Source organism: Rhagoletis pomonella, unplaced genomic scaffold (assembly GCF_013731165.1).
Source record: "Rhagoletis pomonella isolate Grant_MI unplaced genomic scaffold, Rhpom_1.0 Rhpom_scaffold_03631, whole genome shotgun sequence".
Classification (NCBI taxonomy): Eukaryota; Metazoa; Arthropoda; class Insecta; order Diptera; family Tephritidae; genus Rhagoletis; species Rhagoletis pomonella.
Window position 1 is genome coordinate 1 of NW_023462183.1, and position 20,604 is coordinate 20,604.

Here is a 20,604-nt window from a genome sequence, read left to right on the forward strand (position 1 = left end):
CAATAATGTGGCTGCGTACATCCCTTGTGCGTTGAGTAATGTTATTAGCGATACGAAGAGATGCGTGCTGATGACGTAAGCTATATGAAAGTAGTTATTGATATCAAAAGCATTGAAAAATATAACACTCCAGAAAGTATGAAGTAGGATCATTGCGAGAGCTTGTATCGCCGAAGTTATTAGGAACACTTCCGATCCGCCTTTAAGACCCATAGTACCCGGACCCGACTATAAACCAAATCGATCAATCATTATTGCAAATATATACATATATCCAGAATTTTAAATGTCTTCTCACCAAATCCGCAAGTAAATTGACCAATGCAAACATGCCAGATATTATACCGAATCCAAGACCGGACACATAAGCCAGAATATGCTTATTTTCGATTATACCCGGATTATCAGATACCGCTTGAAGTCCTTGTTCAGTGCGTCTCAGAATACGATAGATAATGTAGCGAAATCCTTCTTGAAATAGCACTGAAAATGTTACACCGAACCACAAGTAATCTCTCAATGGTACCAGAGCAAACCACAGCAAGGCAGATGCCAGAAGTGCTAGTAGCCAAAAGAAGGCGGCAGCGATGAGGATAATTATTCGTATGGAATCATTTGCTATTGTGAAAACAAACATCGCTAATGGTGTACCGAATGCGATGAAGCCACAGCCAAAGATTTCCGGAAGCGTCATTTTTTTTGTTAATACGTTAATTTAATGATGATAGGATGCCAAGTAAAAAGTGCACTATTTTATCTGCAAATGAAATTGTTGTTGTGTAAATAGTGAGGTTACCAAACAAAATTAATTATGTTGTGTTTTTAAATTTGTATATCGATAACGTGAAATCAGAAGTATGTTTGTATATGGAAATTACACAATTTGTAGTTATTTGGATTAATATATGAAAAGAATTATGTTTAGATATATAAAATAGTTTATGGTGTACATGCTACAAGTTTTTATACTGAAAACATTGCGGCTTTCGATTAATTTACAAATGCATACTTCAATATTGAAGTACCTTCAAAACCCGGCTGGCAGCACCAACGCTTGCAAATAACGTACGTTCTTGCTTAGTGCAGGCGCTAATTCATTCATTTCATACACAACTTGTATTTTGTATTGCAGAGTGATTAGTCAAATATCAAAAACTAACAAAGGGTTTAATAATAAACAAAAGGTGTTTGAACCGATAAGGTAAATAAAGAGTTAACGTTTGAGCGATTTAATAACAAGGGCGATAAACGAAATTCTTTCCATCTGCTAGTTATTAAATAACAGCAATACATTTTATTGTAACATACTAACCATACATGCAATACATTGTGCTCCAGATTGAATATGACTCTCTAAACCTCCGTACTTCTCAAGAAATGGCATACGTATTAGTCATGCTTGTATTATAAAAAAAAAATATATATATAATTCATTTATTTTAGGTGAGATGAATAATTTTAATTTGTTACAGTCGGCACATTAACTCTTTACTGAAGCCAGCTAAGAAAACAACAAAAAACAACCAGTTTTTATATCAACAGCGAGTAAGTTATAAATGATCAGCAAAAGCGTTATTATTTTTTACGTGAGCTTTTATACTAATTGAGAATTTCTTCGAAACAAAGAACTATTTCTAATTAACTTTACATTTAGTGATTTAGCGATTGTTACTTTTAATTAAAACGAATTAGTATAATAATTTCTAAGTGCGCGCAGCAATGGCCAGAAGGACACAAGTGCACTCTGTCGGTATAAGCGATAATACCGAAGAGCTCGAAAGTCCGGAAACTATAGAATCCGCTTCGCTAGCTATACAAGATGTCCCTTCAAAAGCCGCACAAAAAGGTCGGTTACCTACATGCACATGTACATAGATATCAATTGTTTTTGCTTATGGAAACATATTTTTTATTTCCTCATTTGACGAACGACGGATCTACTCTATTACGCTTTGAAATCCAACTATCTTAATGTGAAACGATATGTGGTCTATGAATTACCTGTGCGTCAAGACTCTTCCATTATCGATCCACAACCTGCAAGCATACAACGTCGCTATACTTCTATATTTCCAACTAAGATGTCTTCAGTGTATTTTCCCAATAAGGTCCTTGTTGGAAATTTTTCGGCTGATTTAATAGCAGAACGTAGTGCTGCCTTTAAGACATTCCTCAGTCATGTCGTCAGTTGCAGTACATTACGCGACACGGCTGCGTTTTTACACTTTCTTCAAGATCACGAACTAGCCAAGGCATGTCAACTCTTGGACGAGCGTCGCAACGAAATGGCTATTCCATTGCTAGAGAATTGTTTTCGGTTACTAAATAAAATTTTCATGGATCGTTCCCGGGCTGTCCTATTAATTTTGTGTCGTCTTGTTGCTGCCTGCACCATGTCACCGGTGCCGCATCATTCGGCCGAACGCTGGGCAACGTTGGCGCTGAGCCGTTACGATACATTGTGTGACATTGATCTCCTACAATTATATATTCCATTACTACACACATGCACACATCTTTGGTGAGTAGACGAAACATTTCCAGTTCTTCTAAATTAAGTTATTAAAAAATTTATTTTTTAGGTGGCAGCGGGGTTTTGATCAAAAGCCGCTAAAAAATTGTCCTACACTTATCCAGGCTATTCACAAGCTGGATCCGCGCACTGAAACTATATAAATAATATATGCATTCATACATTCATATATAAAATATTGAAAAATAGTGCACATGCATACATATTAGGGTGGTCAAAAAATGCATGTGAAAAAGTAGTCGAAATTTTAATGCCGCCACCCCTAGGATTGTTCTATACGAAAAAAGATATACCCCTATCTTTTTATTTCGAAATCAAAAGATATTTAGAGAGTATGAGGGAAAAAACAACTCTTCGTAGAAATGGTATACAATTCTTGCAAATCAATATTTTTCGGACGGAAAACTTTGTTTCTCTTCAGATTCCCAATAATAATGCCCAATTTTTTATTTAACCATTTTTCAGGTAACTATATTTTAAAGGTCCGCCAAAACCCCCAGAAAATGCAATGGGGGACCAATAAAAAATCTTTAGAATTAAAAAGTGGTTATTAAACAATTGGATATTAATATTGGAAGTCTTTTGAAGAGAACCAGAGTTTTCCGATCGAAATATAATTTGCTATCAGTGCGAAAGCTTACTAATGCAGGGATTGATGTGATTTTCAACAAAAATAAGGCAAATGTAATAAAAAATGGAGAGCTGTTAGCAACTGCATACTTGTGCAATGGGCTTTATGAAATCGAAGTAGAAAATGAGTGTTATTTTACATACATGTGCAATGAAGACAAAGTCGACTTGTGGCATAAGCGTTTTGGGCATATTGGACAAAAACACCCCTATTGCGAATGTCGACTGGCAGTAGATAAACGACTATTAAGCGACTATCGATTAGCGATGCTATTGCGAGTGTCGCTTAGTCGCTCAATTAGCGACTGTGAATACTTCTTAATCGCTCATTCTTCTATTGCTGTTTTTTAGTCGTTGGAGTTTGCGTTTATAAAATTTACATAAGAAAGTGGTACTATAATGGATAAAAAGTAAGTCAATTGAACTGGAAGTTGTAAAAAATTGTGAAATATACATATGCATGTATGTGTCTGAATTACAGATCAAAAATTATAAGCAACAAAAGGCAACTTGCGCGGTTGTTCGTACTGATGCAGGAGAGTGAAGACATAGGCAAAGGAATTTCCGGAAAGAATAGGGTAGGAAGCTCCGCTTCTATTGGGAAAGATACATATACAATATTTCTTGTGCATATAACTCCGGCTACGCCATCCAGTGTTTTTGCGCAGAACCAACATCAAAAGTTTATACAAAAAAACTGCATAAGTTATTAATTGACTAGTGCTCGGAAATTTGAAATCTTTATTTTAAATTAAAGTTGAGTTCTTTCAATACACTTGTTATGTTGTTATGTTACAATTTTTAAACTCGGGTCACGCGTTTGGACACAAAAACCCAACATCATTGTACAAAAAACTTAACCGTACCGTATTTCTTAAACTTCCATAAAGTTTATTAATGAGGAAAACAGCTTTTCCTGCAAATCATGTAAAGCCTAAAAACTGTGAAGCATCGGGAACGCAACTTCTATTCATAAAACTCACACGTGTACATACACCTTCAAAGTCGAAGGGATCCGACGAATCTCGCAATTCCCTCCTTGCTTTAGCTAACTCTACTAATCTATTAGCTTCCGCATCATCTTCCTCATCACTAAACCATATTTCAACTGTGTCCATTTTTTAAATTTTATAATAAAAGCAATTATTTTAAAAATGATGTAAATAAAACACTCAAGAAACAAATGTAAACAAACAAACAGCTGTTTGCAATTCTGTCAACCATTCACAATAGTACAAATTTTTATCGATCAAGTTACACAATAGCAAAATAAAAGATGATCGACTCGATCGACAAATTTCTATTCTACTGCCAGTCGACACTCGCAATAGGGGCCAAAGCTTTTGATGAATTGGTGAATAAAGATCTTGTAAATGGCTTGCCTGTAAGAACAAATAAAATGAAATTTTGTGATGTGTGTGTTGAAGCTAAACACTGTCGTGATCCTTTTAATGGACATCGTGAACGAGCAAAAAGGCCACTTGAAAGAATTCATTCGGATGTTTGTGGGCCAATTGATCCCGTGGCATGGAATGGTTCAAGGTATTTCGTGTCATTCATTGATGATTACACGCATTTTGCATTTGTCTACGCTATTAAGTACAAGTCTGATGTATTCAAAGTAATGAAAGAGTATGAAGCAATTGTTACAGCAAAGTTTGGAGTTTTAATTTCAAAAATAACGGTTGATCAAGGACGCGAATATTGCTCTAAACAACAAGATGAGTGGTATAAGCAGAAGGGGATCCAGATGGAAGCAACTGTTGCTTACTCGCCTCAGCAAAATGGAGTCGCAGAGCGATTCAATAGGACTTTAGTCGAGAAAGTAAGGTCTATGCTGTTTGAAGCCAATGCACCAAAACGAATGTGGTGTGAAGCGGTTTACACTGGGGTTTATTTAATAAACCGAAGCCCAACTATATCCTTGAAAGGTTCGGTTACTCCGGCAGAGATGTGGTACGGAGTCAAGCCTGACGTTAGCAAACTAAGAATATTTGGATGCAAAGAATATGCGTGGATACCAAGCCAACAAAGGAAGAAAATGGATTCGAAGAGTCGAAAGTCGATTATGATTGGTTATGTTCAAAATGGATATAGATTGTGGGATCAAAATAACCAAAGAATTTTCATTGCAAGAGACGTCAAATTTGATGAAGACTGCTTTCCTTTTAAGCAGGAATCAAACTCGAGAATTGAAGAATTAAATATAGTGCGTACAAACAATCAAGATCCAGAAGGCGATGATGAAAATGTGATAACTAGATACGAGCAATCAGTTAGTGGATTCATTTTTCAGGTTTATGGTTGTACGGTATCATGGTCAAGCAAAAAAACAAGTAACTGTTGCATTATCATCGAGTAAATCGGAATACGTTGCTTTAAGCGCAGCAACTGCAGAAGCGGTTTGGTTATATGGATTGCTAAGAGACCTTAATGAAATAGATAACCGTCCAGTTTAAATATTCGAAGATAATAGAGGTTGCATTGGAATGGCAAATACTTTGGAATCAAAAAGAGCAAAACATATTGATATAAAACATCACTTCATAAGAGATAATATTGCAAAGGGTATAATCAAATTGACACCAATCAACACAGAAGATCAACTTGCAGATATATTTACCAAGGCTTTAGATGCAACTCGATTTAAGATGCTTAGTAACAAATTAGGGTTGAGAGATTGAGAAGGGGTGTTGAGTTTTGTTTTATTTAAACAATCCAAGCAATCTCTGTATTTGTAATTTTAGAATATTGTCATATTTTTTCTCACTTGAAAACTTTTATTCAAACCAAACGTGTACTTTTTTTAAAAGGTGATAACAGGTGATTTAGTGAATCTTTGTCGGTGTAATTGCCCATAGAAAACAACGAAATTTAACAAAAGTTTTTTGTTCATAACTTTTAAATGGTTAATAATATTATCTCCGCCCCTCCGGATTGTTATTAGGGGGGCCGAAACGCGTCATTTGGTACCCCTCCCGACTTTTCCGCACCTTTCTTAGGGGTTGTTACCCCACCCTAGAGAATTACCAAAAAATCTATTTATTATCAAAATAAAACGACAAATAATGGAAGCCACAAGATGTTTAACATTGCGTTAACGTAAAAAGTAGGGATTTTCAATATCGTCGTAAAAAAGTACTACATTTCAATTCCAATTTACATTGAAATCAGGGTTGCCACTGACGAAAAAAAATATTTACCCACCAATTGGAAAAAATTACCAAATCTGGAAAATATCTTCCAATAACTTTTTTTTAGTTATTTTAATAAAAACTCTAGCTTGGATTTGTTTTATTTATTTCAATAAATTTTAAAATTGTTTATTAAGGAACTTTTTATTTAACTAATGAGATTTGAGATCATATTAATGGCATCTTCTCGGTTTTCTTAAACCAAAAGCGAAAGTGATGAAATTAAAGCCAACAATGAAACTTCATTATTAAAGAAACTTCAATTGGAGTTATTATAAGCTAATACAGTGACTCAAAAGGGTAAACATTTTTTGCAATTTTTATTTGTATAAGAATATTGTTTGCGCTTTGCAAGCTATTTACATTTGAAACAAGTTATTTAGAGCTCTGAATTTTTAGAACCATTTATGCAGTTTTCTAGCCCATGGAATTTTAGTATAACCAACAATGTGCAGCTAAACATTCCCATTGGTTAAAAAATATATGTATTTATTTATTTATTTATATTTGCCGCCGGTCTTTTGTTTTTTTTTCATTTAACAATTGCCATTTATAAAAACTGGCGGTGATTTTTTATTTATTTTTTTAATCTGTGTGCAGCGTTGCCATTTTAGCCGTTTTCCGGCTAGATTTTGCCGGTTGCGATAGCAAACAGCCGGAGAAATTTCGATTTAGTCGGCAGCCGATTTGTTAGCCGTTTTGTAGAAAAAAATTGGCCGTTTTTAGCCGATTTTGCTATTTGCTTTGTTTTCTTAAATTTCAAATATGTATATACATATGTTTCCATTTTTGACTAAGCGACCCAAAATCTGTTAGAAATGGCTATTAGTCTTATCGTGGAGAAAATTTTCATGTCAGGCAGGGTTGTATGAAATTGGGCCGATTTCGCTTATTTTTATTTTAAACGAAGAAGAGATTTTCTTCATAAAATGTTTGTTATAAATGTCTTAATTTTAAGTGTGAAGTTTTATTCGCAAACTTAGAAAATAAGAAATTGTTTCACTATTAAGACACTTAAGATGCGTTTGTGTTTGTATATAGTGCCTACATTACAAAAACATAATTTTTGCCACTCCCAAAGGTTTAAGGTAAGGGAAAATTTGATATTTTCAAGCACTATATACACATTAGAGGTTTACGCCGACAGGCTTTGCGGCGGCGGCGTGGTCAACTTCAAAAATATTCGGCGGCGGCGGCGACGCCGGCGCGTTTGGAAACGCCGGCGCTATTGCTCATAAGGTAGATTTCAAAGAGCCATGAGGCTACTAATCTTATCATTTCAACTCGTCAGCGTTAGGCATTCGCGATGCCAATTATTCTGTTATTATAATTCTATTTATTTCTTTATTGAATTAGTTTTAAATTTAAATATTGTTACTTCCTACTTGAATTAAAATGTTGAGTGTCTGGCGCTGATTGATGGGCGAACAGAAGAAGGTCTGAGGTATATACATACATAATCACACGGATCTCTATGTTCTCTACAGATCCGTTTATGCTATTGAAATTTAAAGAAATAAAAAAATGTTAAAAGTTTAGTTGTTGGGGTAATTTATGTCGCTCTCAATAAATTTTTGCAATAATCTTATCAACCGTTATATTAAATTACGGAGTTCCTACGATTTTTTGCGGATTACATATTGAAAACAAGGTTTGTCTACTTTTTTTCCAAAAGTTTAACCCATCAACTCGAACCAGAATGGGCCTTTTTGACCCACTGTTGGAAAAAATGGCTTATAGATGGTTAACATTTCCACTAAAATATGAAGCGCCAAATTTTTCTAACGAGAACCGAATGTAATGAAAAACAAGTAAGAGCAGCGCTGTCTTCGGCTATGCCGAAGGCTTCATACCTTTCATGAACATCTACAAATTTTACTTTGACAGATTACTGCTTTGAATACATCTGCATACATCGATAGAGGAGTTACATACCTATATAAAAAATCGCATCTGAACAATCAGAGGTATTGAAGATATACCTTATATTAGCACCAATCTAAGTGATTTTCACTGCTATGTGATCGGTATGTAAACCGGTAACACAATTTATTGGGTTTAGTTTCCTACATAAAGAAGATATATCGCAAAAACTGGTATCTGAACAATCAGTGGTATAGGAGATAAAGCTTATACAGCATAGATTTTGACGATTTTCTCAGTAGACTTTGTATTATTATTTATAAAATATCTTACGAAATTTATCGGTTTTAGCTGTTCAAATAAAGGAGTTTTACAGTAAAATCCCATATCTGAACAATCAGATGTATGGAAGATACATATATGTTATAGTCACCCGATCCTTGTTATTTTCACTGTAAGTATTCTGTTAATAATGAGTGAAAATGGTGCGAAATTTCATGTTCCTAGCTGCATAAATGGAGGAGTTATGATAAAAGACTTCATATCTGAACAATCAGTTGTATGGGGGCTGCAGGTTATAGTTACCCGATCTTTGTTATTTTCTCTGTTGATAATGAGTGGAAATAGCGCAAAATTTCATGGTCCTAGCTATATAAATGGAGGAGTTATAACGAAAAATCTCATATCTGAACAAACACTTGTATGGGAGCTATAGGTTATAGTTACCCCATCTTTTTAATTTTCACTGTAAGTTTTCTGTTGATAATTAGTGAAAACAGTGCGGAGTTTCATGTTCCTAGCTATATAAATGGAGGAGTTATAACGAAAAATTTTATATCTGAACAATCAGTTGTATGGGAGCTATAGGTTATAGTGACCCGATCTTTGTAATTTTCACTGTAAGTATTCTGTTGATAATGGGTGCAAGTAATGCAAAATTTCATTTTCCTAGCCGCATAAATGGAGAAGTTATAACGAAAAATATCATATCTGAACAATCAGTTGTATGGGAGCTATATGTTATAGTGGTCCGATTCTTCCGGTTCCGACAAATGATTAATACATTCCGCATATCTCGAAAACTAAGAGACTAGATTGCATACAAACAGACGAACAGACAGACAGACGGACAGACGGACATGGCTAAATCGACTCAGCTCGACGTTCTGATCATATAAGTATACATTTTAATGGGTCTATCTCTTTTTATTCTGGTACTTACAAACATCGGACCAAAGTTATAATACCATTTCATGCTCATGAAAGGTATAAAAATACATAAAAAAATCAACTTGTCCTTATTATATCTCCACTAATTGGGGAGTTAGATGCAAAGAGGCCGCTTCTATTAAAACTTCTTTCTGAGAGATTGGCGTTAAAGTTTTTGTTGTGTTATAACTTTCTTGTTGTGTAGTAGGTGTATAAAAAGTAGTATTGTTGTAGTATTGAAAAGAATTGTCTACTGCCGAAAAAAATCGTTAGATTACCAGTATTCGACCCTAATTTAAATGTAATAAACGCTTTCGTCGAAAAATATGTTACCTATGTTTTTTCTGGGTTACGCTCTTTTTGGAAAAACAAAGAAGAACATATTCTTGTCTAATGACCCAAATTATGCAAAAAAACTAATTTAAAAATGTAATTTTCATTTCGTAAAATTGTGTTTTTATACAAGTAGTATTTAGTTCCTTCAAACGATGTATTCAATGTACATACATAATGAAAATTTTGTACAAAATTCCTTAGGCGCCGAACGCCGCCGCCGCCGCCGCCGCGCCGGTATTTTCGTAACTCGGCGGCGGCGCGTGAGGAATGACAAAAAACGGCGGCGGCGGCGGCGTGGCTCGGCGGCGTATACCTCTAATACACATATGTATTTTTTTAAACAAAGTTTTTTGCTGAGAACTTATTTAAATTCCAAAAACCGAATGCCAACTTGAATTAAAGGAACCAACACTGAAGTGAGTCAAAATGAAAATAAAAGAGCACAAATTTCTATGTAAAGCATAACTCTCTGGGAATCCTACGAGACATCTGCCGGTCATCTAAGTGGGATATCTGCAGTCTTTTGGCATCATATTTTACATCAGAATTGACGGGATTTCTGAAAAATCTTTCCAGTTCTTTTGTGTAACTGTGATTTTGCATCCCTTGTCAACATATGGCCTCGGTTGATTTAACTCGGTTAACTTAAGATCGTTGTTTACTGCCTTAAAATTGAAGGGAAATTTTTACAGCGTTTTTTATGTGTTTTGGTTTCTATTTGAGTGTATTGAGGATCGGTCAGTCTGAGAAGGCCTTGTAGGGAAGACAATAGGTTTGTTCGTCGAAAATCCAGCGAGAATTGTCACTCAAAATATCAGATAGTAAGAAAACTTGCAATTTTCTGTACGAACGCAAAATTTACAAGTTTTTCTGCCAGCTAGTGTCCACGGTTGCATTTCAAACAAAAGAAATTTGCATCGAATTTTTAAAATTCTTTCAGAGGGACAAAAAACAGGATATACGTGTAAATATCTTGTCAGTCCGACTTTCTTCAACATACGTTTCAATTTCTTTGTCGGGTTTACTATATCGACTCTGGTTGAGATTGCATTCCGATTAAGAATACAGTAGTTTTTGCCGAGTACCTTTCAAATCATTGGAATTAACTAAATTAATTAAGTAAACAAGTATTAACTTACATTTTTCATTTTCAAATCGCTCCAGTTTGAAAATTTTTAAATTTAACGAACTTGTTTATCCAAATTATCGTCGACAAAAAATCGTACCATGTGCCACAATAATGCAAATTCTTGCTGGCAAATTTTTTTCCGGCTCGAATTTGTAACTTCGCTCCAAGAAATAGTGTTTTTACTCGTGATTTATTTAAATAAAACATGTGAAATTTAGTTGAAACATTTTAGCCGTTTTTAGCCGGTTATATTTGCCAATTTAGCCGGTTCGTCCAAAAAGTTCTGGCAACACTGTCTGTGTGTAAATGCAAACCTGTCCATTTTTTCTTTTTATTTAAAGAAATATTCAAAAAGGTTTAGACAATCAAAACCTCCTAAAGATTCCAGTAATATTTGTTTTGAATGGAGCACGATATGTTTGCCTTCTATCGATATACATACTTACATATTTAATTTAATTTAATTTAGTAATGCCTAAATGCACGATTGAGCGAATACAAAGGTTGCGCCGATCTCGGACCGCTATTCCTCTCTTAACGAATTTGACAGAATCTTTGTTTGCATGACGTCACACTTGTGCAACTTGTTTACGTTTTCCTTGCAACATTTTTTCTTCTTCCATTCTTGCTCACGTTTTGGCATTTCTCTCTCGCAATTGCACCAGTGTGACGTCACACAAAAGTTATTCTCAAAAATCCTCTCTGATCGGCGCAATCTTGTATTCTATCATTCTTGGCCTAAATGTATGTATTTTTCATTTCATTTATTAATCAATTCATTAGCACAATAAGATCAGAAGAAAGATCTTTTATAGCGCAACAAAATATTCATAACATACATATGTATAATTTAAACAGCAAAAATTATTTAAGACTAAATAAAAGTAACATTAGATAAGTAACAAAGAAAACAGTATTTTTAAGTAAGTTCTCCGATTCCAGGACATACACATAAAATAAGACTTAATTAAACGAGTACATAGAGAGCACTTCTCAAGGACTGAAGTGAAGCTAACGCTAACAGAACATTTTTACAGTTGCTTTTGTTTAAACTAGTGTTGGGCAGTATCGATATCAAAAGTACTCAGAACTCGATTCTCAAAAGGATCGACAGCACCGGATTTTTAAAAGTATCGATACTGAGTACTCCAAAAGACTCGAAAATACTTCGAAAGCACTCATAACTTCAAAGAACTCGAAAGTACTCAGTACTAAAAAGTAATCTGTTCCAATAATCGCTTTAATACATGTACTCAGGATCGATTCAAAGTACCAGTATTAAGTGTCGAATAGACTTAAGAGTTTTATTCACATTTAACGGTATTCAGATATGATTGTACTCAATTTGCAGTTTCAATAATTTTCAAGTACAATACTTGTACCCAGTACAGTTAGCCATTTGGCGTAATTTGGGATTCATATATTAATTTAAATAAAATACTGCCAGTTTGTGAGATTTTTACACTAAGTATTGAAAGAAAAAAAAACTGATTTTTACCTACCTGCGAATCCATGCAACAATTAATAAAGAAAAAGTGAGCAGCTGATTTCTACCTGAGCATGTATGCACAGAACAAAAACCACTGGTTGAACGAAAGAATATAATCCGCTGAGACGTACCTAACTAAGAACCGATTTAGCACGGCGTAAATAGTGACGGACAAACAGAAACTATTCAAAACGAAATGACACTGAAGATGGCAGAACGCCGAAACCGGTTTGCATCAAAACCAATTTGCATCGTTCCAAATTACATCACACTCCTACCCTGCCGGAAACACCAACAACGAAAATGAAAGTACTCAATACTCTCCAAAATACCCGATCCTTAAAAGTATCGATACCAGAGAACTCGATCCTCAAAAGTACTCGATACTTCCCAACACTAGTTTAAACCATGATAAAAATATAGTAAGGTAGAACCGCTGAGTCACTTTTGAAATTCTTGACGTTTCCAAACAATTTAATTTTTGAATTTACTCACAAACTCACACACATTTTCATTTTCAATCTCAAGCAACAACAATTTCGAACAATTTCAATTTTTTATTTTCACTTTTATATGATTTTGAAATGTTGGCAAACTTCAAAAAAAAATCATGGCCGACAAATTGAGAGAACGGTTCTACCTTGCTATGTTTTTATCATGTTTTAAACTACTGCGAATATGAGATGGGATAGAGTTCCAGAGTTCCGGATAGCATTGACAAATAATAGCCGTGCAGAGCTGAGATAATTGTAGGTAGGAACAGTCAAGTTCTTTACTCGAGTTGATTTGGGGAGCGTTGGTTTTTCATATAGAAATTTGGGTGCCTTCGTCATGAGACGAAAAAGGAATATACAATTTCTAGCTTTAAGATATTTAAAAATTTCGCAGCCAAGTAGAAGCGTTCCCCAAGCGGAAATATGCTCATATTTTGCTAGCCCAAACACAAAGCGCGTGATCTGGTTAAATACTACATCTATTTTGTGCCCTGATTCTGAGAAGACATTCGTATATTGTGGCTGCGTTTCTTTATACATTCCAGATAATCCCATTCCACAGCCGGAATAAACAGAATGCGTTTGAAATATACGTCAACATATCATCAGGAACGTTCTAAAGAATAAATAAACAAAAAAGCTTATTCCAAACGTTCAGAATGAATAAAGAAATGCAGCCTGTATGTCTATAAAAAGTTTACACTAAAGCTTTAGAAAATTAATGCAATAGAGAAGACTACACTTTTGGAAATAAATTTATAATATAAAGATAACTATGAAAAATAAAGCGGGAAGAAAATTGTTTTTGCTTCAAACGATATTTAACAAATCGTCGCCTCAGAAAACGGATGACGAATGTGCAAAATCACGATTTTGGGATTTTGATGCAGATTTACTAAGTTGGACATGCTCTTTCGATTTCTGCAATCCATTTTTTTTATATCTCCATTAGTTTTTGAGATATTTCGTGCGCATTTTGTCGTATGTTACATAATATTAATGATTGGGTATGCATTTTGTTGTATGTGCTGAAAATGCGTCACATACGACAAATTCCCATACAAACGTACCTTTTTTTTTAATCATAAAACGTTTGTCGTATGTGGCACATACGACAAATTCCCATACAAATGTAATCCTTTTTTAATCATAAAACATTTGTCGTATGTATCGCAAAACTTTGAACTTACGACAATTGAATGGTCCTCTACTATAACGATACAATTAAAATTGAAAATTAAACTAAGTAACTAATTTTAAAATTTTTAAATTTTAGCTTGCACTGAGTCTCCAATGAAATGAAAGAGATAAAAATGTACAAAAGACTGAATTTAAGTATTGTTTTTTGTTTTTATATAAAGAAAACGTATGTTCGTAACATATTTACAGCATAAAGCGAAGCGCACATTAGCGCGATTCCATCGTTGCGAATACGTTGCGAATTCGGCTGTTAACTTCGAATCCGCAAACGTGCGCACACTTGAGCGATTTTTTCGCGTCGATTTCCGATGTACAATTCACTCAATTTTCCCTTTATTTCGTGTATTTTCGCACTCGGCGTGCCCAATGGGTAGCATTGTTGTAATTTTTGGGCTTGCGGATTCGCAACGACAGAATCGCGCCAATGTGCGCTTCGCTTAAGAGATGTACAGATTTTTTTTATTAAATACATGATTATGTTTTTGTTATGTTTTTTCTAATAAGTAATCATTATTTAATAAATATGTCTGTTTTTTTCATCAAATTATACCATCGTCGTTGAAATAGATACTTTACTATTGTCGTATGTTCTGTGGACAAAACAAAGTGGTGAGTAAACGCTACTTACGACAAATGTATACGGAATGAAAAGTAAATTTTCTCATTAACGTTAAGAGATATTAAATGTAAAAATATGGGAAATCAAAACTAATAACACCAACTACGTCTCCTTCAAAAGTTACAAAAATCTACCGTACAGTTTCGGATTAATTCGACCTTAAACTTCAAAGTCAATTTTCTCAAAACCGTGTTTTGTAACATTCGACATCCGTTTTCTGAGACGACGAAATGTCTATCAAAATAAAGCACGCAAATTATTCTACCAATTTTGGTAATAATTTATCGGAGTGGCAACCCTGCGTGCAATTAAAATATCCTTCCGAACACTTTCTTCCCTCTATTCTGATTTTTACACCCTGTATTTTTTTGTTTATAAATTTGGCGGCAAAACATGAACAAATCAGCTGCGTATCATAGCGAAAAGTAAATAATTTAAACAGCAATGGAGCCTTGTGTTATTGAATTTATTGGGGAGAAGTCCACCATTGGCATTGTACCAAACTTTTTATTCGATCCTTTGCATTTGATATTGGGCAGTGTTGGACCATTCCGCGCCGGTCTCCCAGTCCATGTGCCGCTTTGGCTTGGTATACATCTACGTAAACAACAGAAGTGCCGCATTGTGCCACCCGAATGGATGGACATGGAGCTGTTGGAAGAAATCAAGGAGGCAGAGAAAAAATCAAAGTAAGAATTAGATAACTAATGTCCAAGTGGAATGTTCATATACCACTTTCTTTATTCCTTAGGTTCTTCACAAAAATGCCCAGCGAACATTACATGGTCGAAACGCAGCTGATCATGAGTACTGCACCTGACGATGTGCCGCAATGTGAAGAGCTACGAACGATTATCAAAGATATATTTGATATACGTGAATCTAAATTGCGCACTTCAATTGACGCATTCATCAAGGGTGAAGGCACATATGCAAAGTTGGATAATTTGACACTTTTGGAAATTCACACTGTAAGGCCAATTCTCCCGCATTCTTTGGATCATATTGCTCGTTATCAGCGGACGGCGATGGCTACGCAAAGGGATACTTCTTCATTAGGTTTGAGTAATTCAATGAATACGAGTCATTTCTCACAATAAATAAAGAAAAAATATACTCATCTGCGTTTTCTACATGATAAAAACATGGTTTTCTACAAATACCTTTTTGGACATTTTGCTCAGTATTTTTGGCATGCAATCATTTCCCATGGTTTACCATGGTTTTCTACAAATACCTCAGGACATTTTGCTCAGTATTTTTGGCATGCAATCATTTGCTTTGATTTATCACTACATTAACGAATTTTGTGGTCTGGCATCATTTTTCAGTAGACAATCAGCCACGATTGAAGCTGAAATTAGTCGAGAACGCAGAACGTATACTTAGGTCGGTGTTATGCAGAACTTTTGTTTGGCAAACTGCGTGCAATTGTTGTTGCAGCAAACTCGGAGAGAGCGAGTTTGGCGACTCTCACAGCAAACTAATTTTGTTTGGTCAAACTGCAGCAAATTCGGCGTTGTCATCTACAAAAATTTTAGACAATTGTTGCTATACACAAAATTCTCTTTTCGTGTTGGCAATAGCCATGAAAACCATAATGAACGTGCAACCCTGTGCCAAACTCGACATAACCACCTCCGAGCAAACTAAGCAGCCGCCATTTAATTTGGCAAACAAAATTTGTCTGCATAACACCGACCTTAAACGCAGTCTGTATACGCAGAATTTTGTCGATTACTGGAGCCCTCAGTGTTGCTTACTACACTGTTGCCACTCATCAATGCCTTTTCATAAACTTACCCTATCAACTACAATTTTTCGTGCTATAATAGATTTTAGCTAAATATAAACTACTTAGTTTTCAACAAAAACCTTATTCAATAGTAAATTTCAAATATTTTAAACATATTTTGAATAGGAACTTATAACTTTTTACCATCTGTAAAACTGACGAAGTGGCAACCATCTAAAGAAGAAGAAATCTGCTGACACGGAAAAATCTAAATTCCGCAGATTTCTGCGCTACGGGCTACAACTACAGAAAAATTGTGCGGTATGGTTTTCCAACAATGTCAAGAGACACGCATGTCACAAAGGAAAGCCTTAGTTAACAGAAGACTGACAGCGCAGAAGTATAACCTTGTAACTAAACAAGGAAGTATCCAAAAAGTTGAAGCTATCAAGACGAAAACGCAGAATAAGGATAAAGAAGTAATAGTACCTGTTTATAATAGTGATAAATGGCAAAGGGTTTCAGAGGTTGAGAGATTGGTATCTGAATTAGTTAAAAAATTCGATATCAATGCTGAAGATCCCATTGTAAAGTTGCTGGGTAATTTATGTAAAATCAGTGTAAATGATAGACTTATCTTATCTCATACGTTAATTAATGAACAGAATAAAAATACTTCAGTTGAACTGTCAGAGTCTTAAGACTAACAAAAACTATATAGACTTTTTTACTCACAAGCATGATATTGACATTGTAGTTTTACAAGAAATTTTTTCGCATGGTGATCACAAAAATGATCACAAGTTAATAGGGTTTAATATTATTAAAAAGATTAGGAACGATGGTTATGGCGGAGTAGCTATAGCAAGTAGGAAAAATATTAAAATGGAGAGAGTCGGGTTTAACACAAGATTTGATATTTTAATAACTAAAACACTAAATTTGGTAGACAATTTAACAATCTGATCGGTATATTTTCCTCCAAACATAAGCTCTGCTCATTTGAGCTTGAAATTGTTAGACTTCTGGGCGTACTTGCAGGCTTTAGTAATGTTATGTTACTGGGCGACTTTAATGCTAAGACAAGACTATGGGGGGACAGAATTGAAAACTATAAAGGAAAAATATTGAAAAATGAAATAAATAAAACTTTTCTCAGATGTTTAAATGATGGGTCAAGTACGTTTGAAATTCATACTATTCTGGGTTTGATACTTTCTGGGAATGCAATCATGGTTTTGTGGGTGGTAGCCATCACCACCCTATCATTGTTACTATAAGCGGGTTAGCTAGATCTCCTAATTTGTTTGTTTCAAAAAAAAAATTTGGTAAATGTTTAGCTGAACTTAACTGCGAAAAAGGTGTTGGTGTATTGGAACTTGATATTAAAAAAGCAATAAAGAACTCGATAGTTGACTTAAATAGTACGAGGTTCTCACCCAAGTATTGGTGGAATAAAGAGAGTATAGAATTCTTCATGCAGCAAGGAAAAAAGCCAAGTTATGGTGGTAGATATGGAGCGAGCACTTGATCCTAAGAAGATATGGATAGAGTCTGTTAAAAAAGCCAAGAATGATAGCTATAAACTCAGGATTGAAGAACTAAATAGAAATGCCAATACAAAAGAAGCGTGGAACTTTGTTAATAATGTAAGAGGGAAAAAATATAAAGAGCTGGCATGGATTAGTGAGGATAACGACAGATATCTGGAGATGTTGAAATTACAAGTGTCAAATTTAGAGAATAGTCTTACAGAGGACAGGTGTCTCGTCAGTCAGGGTGTCAGTCAGTGGACTAACTTCTCTTTTGAGGAGTTCAATCACATGTTAAAGAGGAAAAAGAGTACAGCTGGTGGACATGACAGAATAACCTTTGAAATGATAAAATGTTTATCAGATAGTTGTAGATTAATGGCCTTATTCATAAAAAATAAAGTAGCTTTAAAAAAGGTTTATAAACTGAAAAATGTATGAAAACGTCATTTTATAAAGCTCTTTAAACCTACTTTATTTTTTATGAATAAGGCCATAAAACTATTAAAGGAGCTAGAGTTTCATTTTAATAGGAATATTATAAAAGATGAATGGAGGATAATAAAAATAGTACCAATTCCGAAACCTATCGCGATCTCAGTGAGTTAAAAAATTTTCGGCCTATTTCGCTCTTATCAGTCACAGTGAAATGCTTGAACATGCTTTTAAAGGATAAGATAGTCAGTTGGGTGGAAAAAAAGAATATTTTACCGTCCAAATGTTATGCATATAGAAAGGGCAGATCTGCAGTTATGTGTTTAAATGAATTTTTATTTTTCACTAATAAAATTAAAATGGAAAAGAAAAGAGCTTTTGTCTGCATTTTAGATTCGGAGGATGCATATAATTGTGTAAACTTGAATAAACTAAGGCAAATAATGTATGAGGGTGGTTGTGAAGCAAAGACTGTTGAGTGGATTTTTAATTTTTTTTTCAAATAGAGTGCTAAAATTAGGAGACAAGCAGGTGCAGGTGCACAATGACGTTCCGCAAGGCAGCTGTTTGTCCCCGGTTTTATTCAATGTCTATACAGCAGGCCTCCACTTAGTTGAGGATGAAAGTGTTAAGATATTCCAATTTGCTGATGATTTTGCCATAATTAGCTTTAGTCGCAATGAAGAGGTAGCCTTAGATAACCTCAAAAGCTCTATCACTCGTTTTATTAATTTATGCAGTTCCCTTAATCTTAGGATAAATATAAATAAGACAAAGTTCATGCTTTTAAACAACAATAGGAAAAGACAGTTTAGTCTAGATGTGAATAGACAGCAGGTTGAGCAAGTGTTTAAAATGAAGTGGTTAGGCAGAATAGTTAGTGCTAACGCTACCATAAATGATCATGTAGAGTTAATAAAAAGAGAAGTTCTTCCAGCTAATAATGCCTTGAAAAAGCTAACGAGTATTAAGGCGGGTTTAGAGCCGAAAATTGCTTTAAACTTTTATAAATCATTCATTAGGTCGAAGGCTGAGTATGCTTGCTCGACTTTCGCGTGAACAAAAAATTGCAAACATCTTTAAATGATGCTCTAAGAAGGAGTCTTGGGGTTCCTCCAAGCACACCGGTTCATGTTAGATATGCTTTAGCTGGTGAATTACCCCCCTCTTAAAAGGGCGTTATGGTTAACTACAAAAGAGTTAATCAGACAATGGATGAACAATGAAAACATTAGAAATGAGTTGCAGAACAATGGTGGAAATAAATCGAGTTATAGTTTTGCATACAATAAATTTGTTGACATTTTTACTAAAATAAATTTCAACACGGTTTTTACAAGATTTCATGGGCTCTCACTCATAAAGTCAAGGCTGGGTACATCCAAGGTAAACGTCACCACGGAACAATTAAGAACAGATTATCTTGTAATTAAAGATGAATTATATAAGGAGGGCTTTTACTTACTTGCAACTGATGCCTCAGTAACACAGGAAGTAGTTGGGGCCGCTGTTCATGACATTGATCAAAATATATAATATTTGTATAGGTTTAAGGATACTTTCTCTTCAACATTTGGGGAGACAAGCCATTAAAATCCTAATTAGACTTAAAGTAAATAGAGGTGTAATTTTTACTGATAGTCTGATGGCGATTAACTCGCTTGATAAGTAGAATACTGACTCATATATTGTTGCTGAAATTCATAATATGATTAGCTCATCGAATTTGGAATGTGTTAGAATTATTTGGGTTCCGAGTCACATCGGTATTACTGACAATGAAAAAGCGGATAAAGCAGCGAAAGCAGCTGTGGATAGGGGGCTAGAAATAGATGTAGATTTGACACCAAGTGAGGCTTTAACCAGAATTTCGAATAAAATCTGGGCTGATTGGAAAAGAGAATTTGAAGAACTGAGTATTATCAAAGGAAAACATTTGTTGAAAATGGGGGTGGAATTGAGTTTAAACCATGGTTCAAAAAGAAACATGTATATTTAGGGGTTCATGATATTAAATTACTGAATAGGTTACTTACTGGGCATACTTTTGGTAAGACATATATTAGTAAATTTAAAAGAGAAGTTAGCGATATCTGTGCAGTGTGTCAGGTTAAAGATACTGCCAATCACATAATTTTTGACTGTATAAGGTATAACAATTTCCTTTTTTTACAAAATTCACAGACTTGCAAAGCTTATTGCGGGC

The 20,604-nt window shown here is 34.7% G+C and overlaps 3 protein-coding genes across 13 annotated transcripts; 2 read left to right on the forward strand and 1 right to left on the reverse strand.

The window, feature by feature from the left end:
* Nucleotides 1-3: 3 nt before the first annotated feature.
* LOC118754279 (gamma-secretase subunit Aph-1-like) lies at nucleotides 4-12,523 on the reverse strand (the record flags this gene model as incomplete). The annotated part of the gene is made up of 4 exons (XM_036489146.1): nucleotides 12,397-12,523; nucleotides 652-757; nucleotides 299-561; nucleotides 4-228 (listed from the first exon to the last, which is right to left on the reverse strand). Coding segments are annotated over exons 2-4 (531 nt in total), but the record flags the coding sequence as incomplete, so codon positions are not given.
* On the forward strand, nucleotides 999-2,866 carry LOC118754282. Of its 11 annotated transcripts, none has more exons than XM_036489149.1 (6): nucleotides 999-1,201; nucleotides 1,272-1,386; nucleotides 1,444-1,545; nucleotides 1,709-1,846; nucleotides 2,014-2,521; nucleotides 2,583-2,866. In XM_036489149.1, coding segments are annotated over exons 3-6 (741 nt in total). In that variant the 5' UTR covers nucleotides 999-1,201; nucleotides 1,272-1,386; nucleotides 1,444-1,544; the 3' UTR covers nucleotides 2,677-2,866. The 11 variants fall into 11 exon arrangements, with proteins under 11 accessions (XP_036345042.1, XP_036345047.1, XP_036345046.1 ...); XM_036489154.1 differs by having other exon boundaries at nucleotides 1,339-1,401; nucleotides 1,473-1,545; XM_036489153.1 differs by having other exon boundaries at nucleotides 1,339-1,386.
* A 2,405-nt stretch (nucleotides 12,524-14,928) lies between the features above and the next one.
* LOC118754281 (probable DNA replication complex GINS protein PSF2) lies at nucleotides 14,929-15,812 on the forward strand. The gene is made up of 2 exons (XM_036489147.1): nucleotides 14,929-15,385; nucleotides 15,448-15,812. Exons 1-2 carry the CDS (start codon nucleotides 15,141-15,143, stop codon nucleotides 15,794-15,796), a joined length of 594 nt encoding a protein of 197 aa, XP_036345040.1. The 5' UTR covers nucleotides 14,929-15,140; the 3' UTR covers nucleotides 15,797-15,812.
* The last annotated feature ends 4,792 nt before the right edge of the window (nucleotides 15,813-20,604 follow it).

Coding starts and splice junctions, on each gene's coding strand:
- LOC118754281 (XM_036489147.1), top strand. CDS start 15,141: ATGGAGCCTTGTGTTATTGAATTTATTGGGGAGAAGTCCACCATTGGC. Junction 15,386..15,447: donor GAGGCAGAGAAAAAATCAAA/GTAAGAATTAGA, acceptor TTTATTCCTTAG/GTTCTTCACAAAAATGCCCA.
- LOC118754282 (XM_036489151.1), top strand. Junction 1,847..2,013: donor TTCAAAAGCCGCACAAAAAG/GTCGGTTACCTA, acceptor CTGTGCGTCAAG/ACTCTTCCATTATCGATCCA. Junction 2,522..2,582: donor CACACATGCACACATCTTTG/GTGAGTAGACGA, acceptor TTTATTTTTTAG/GTGGCAGCGGGGTTTTGATC.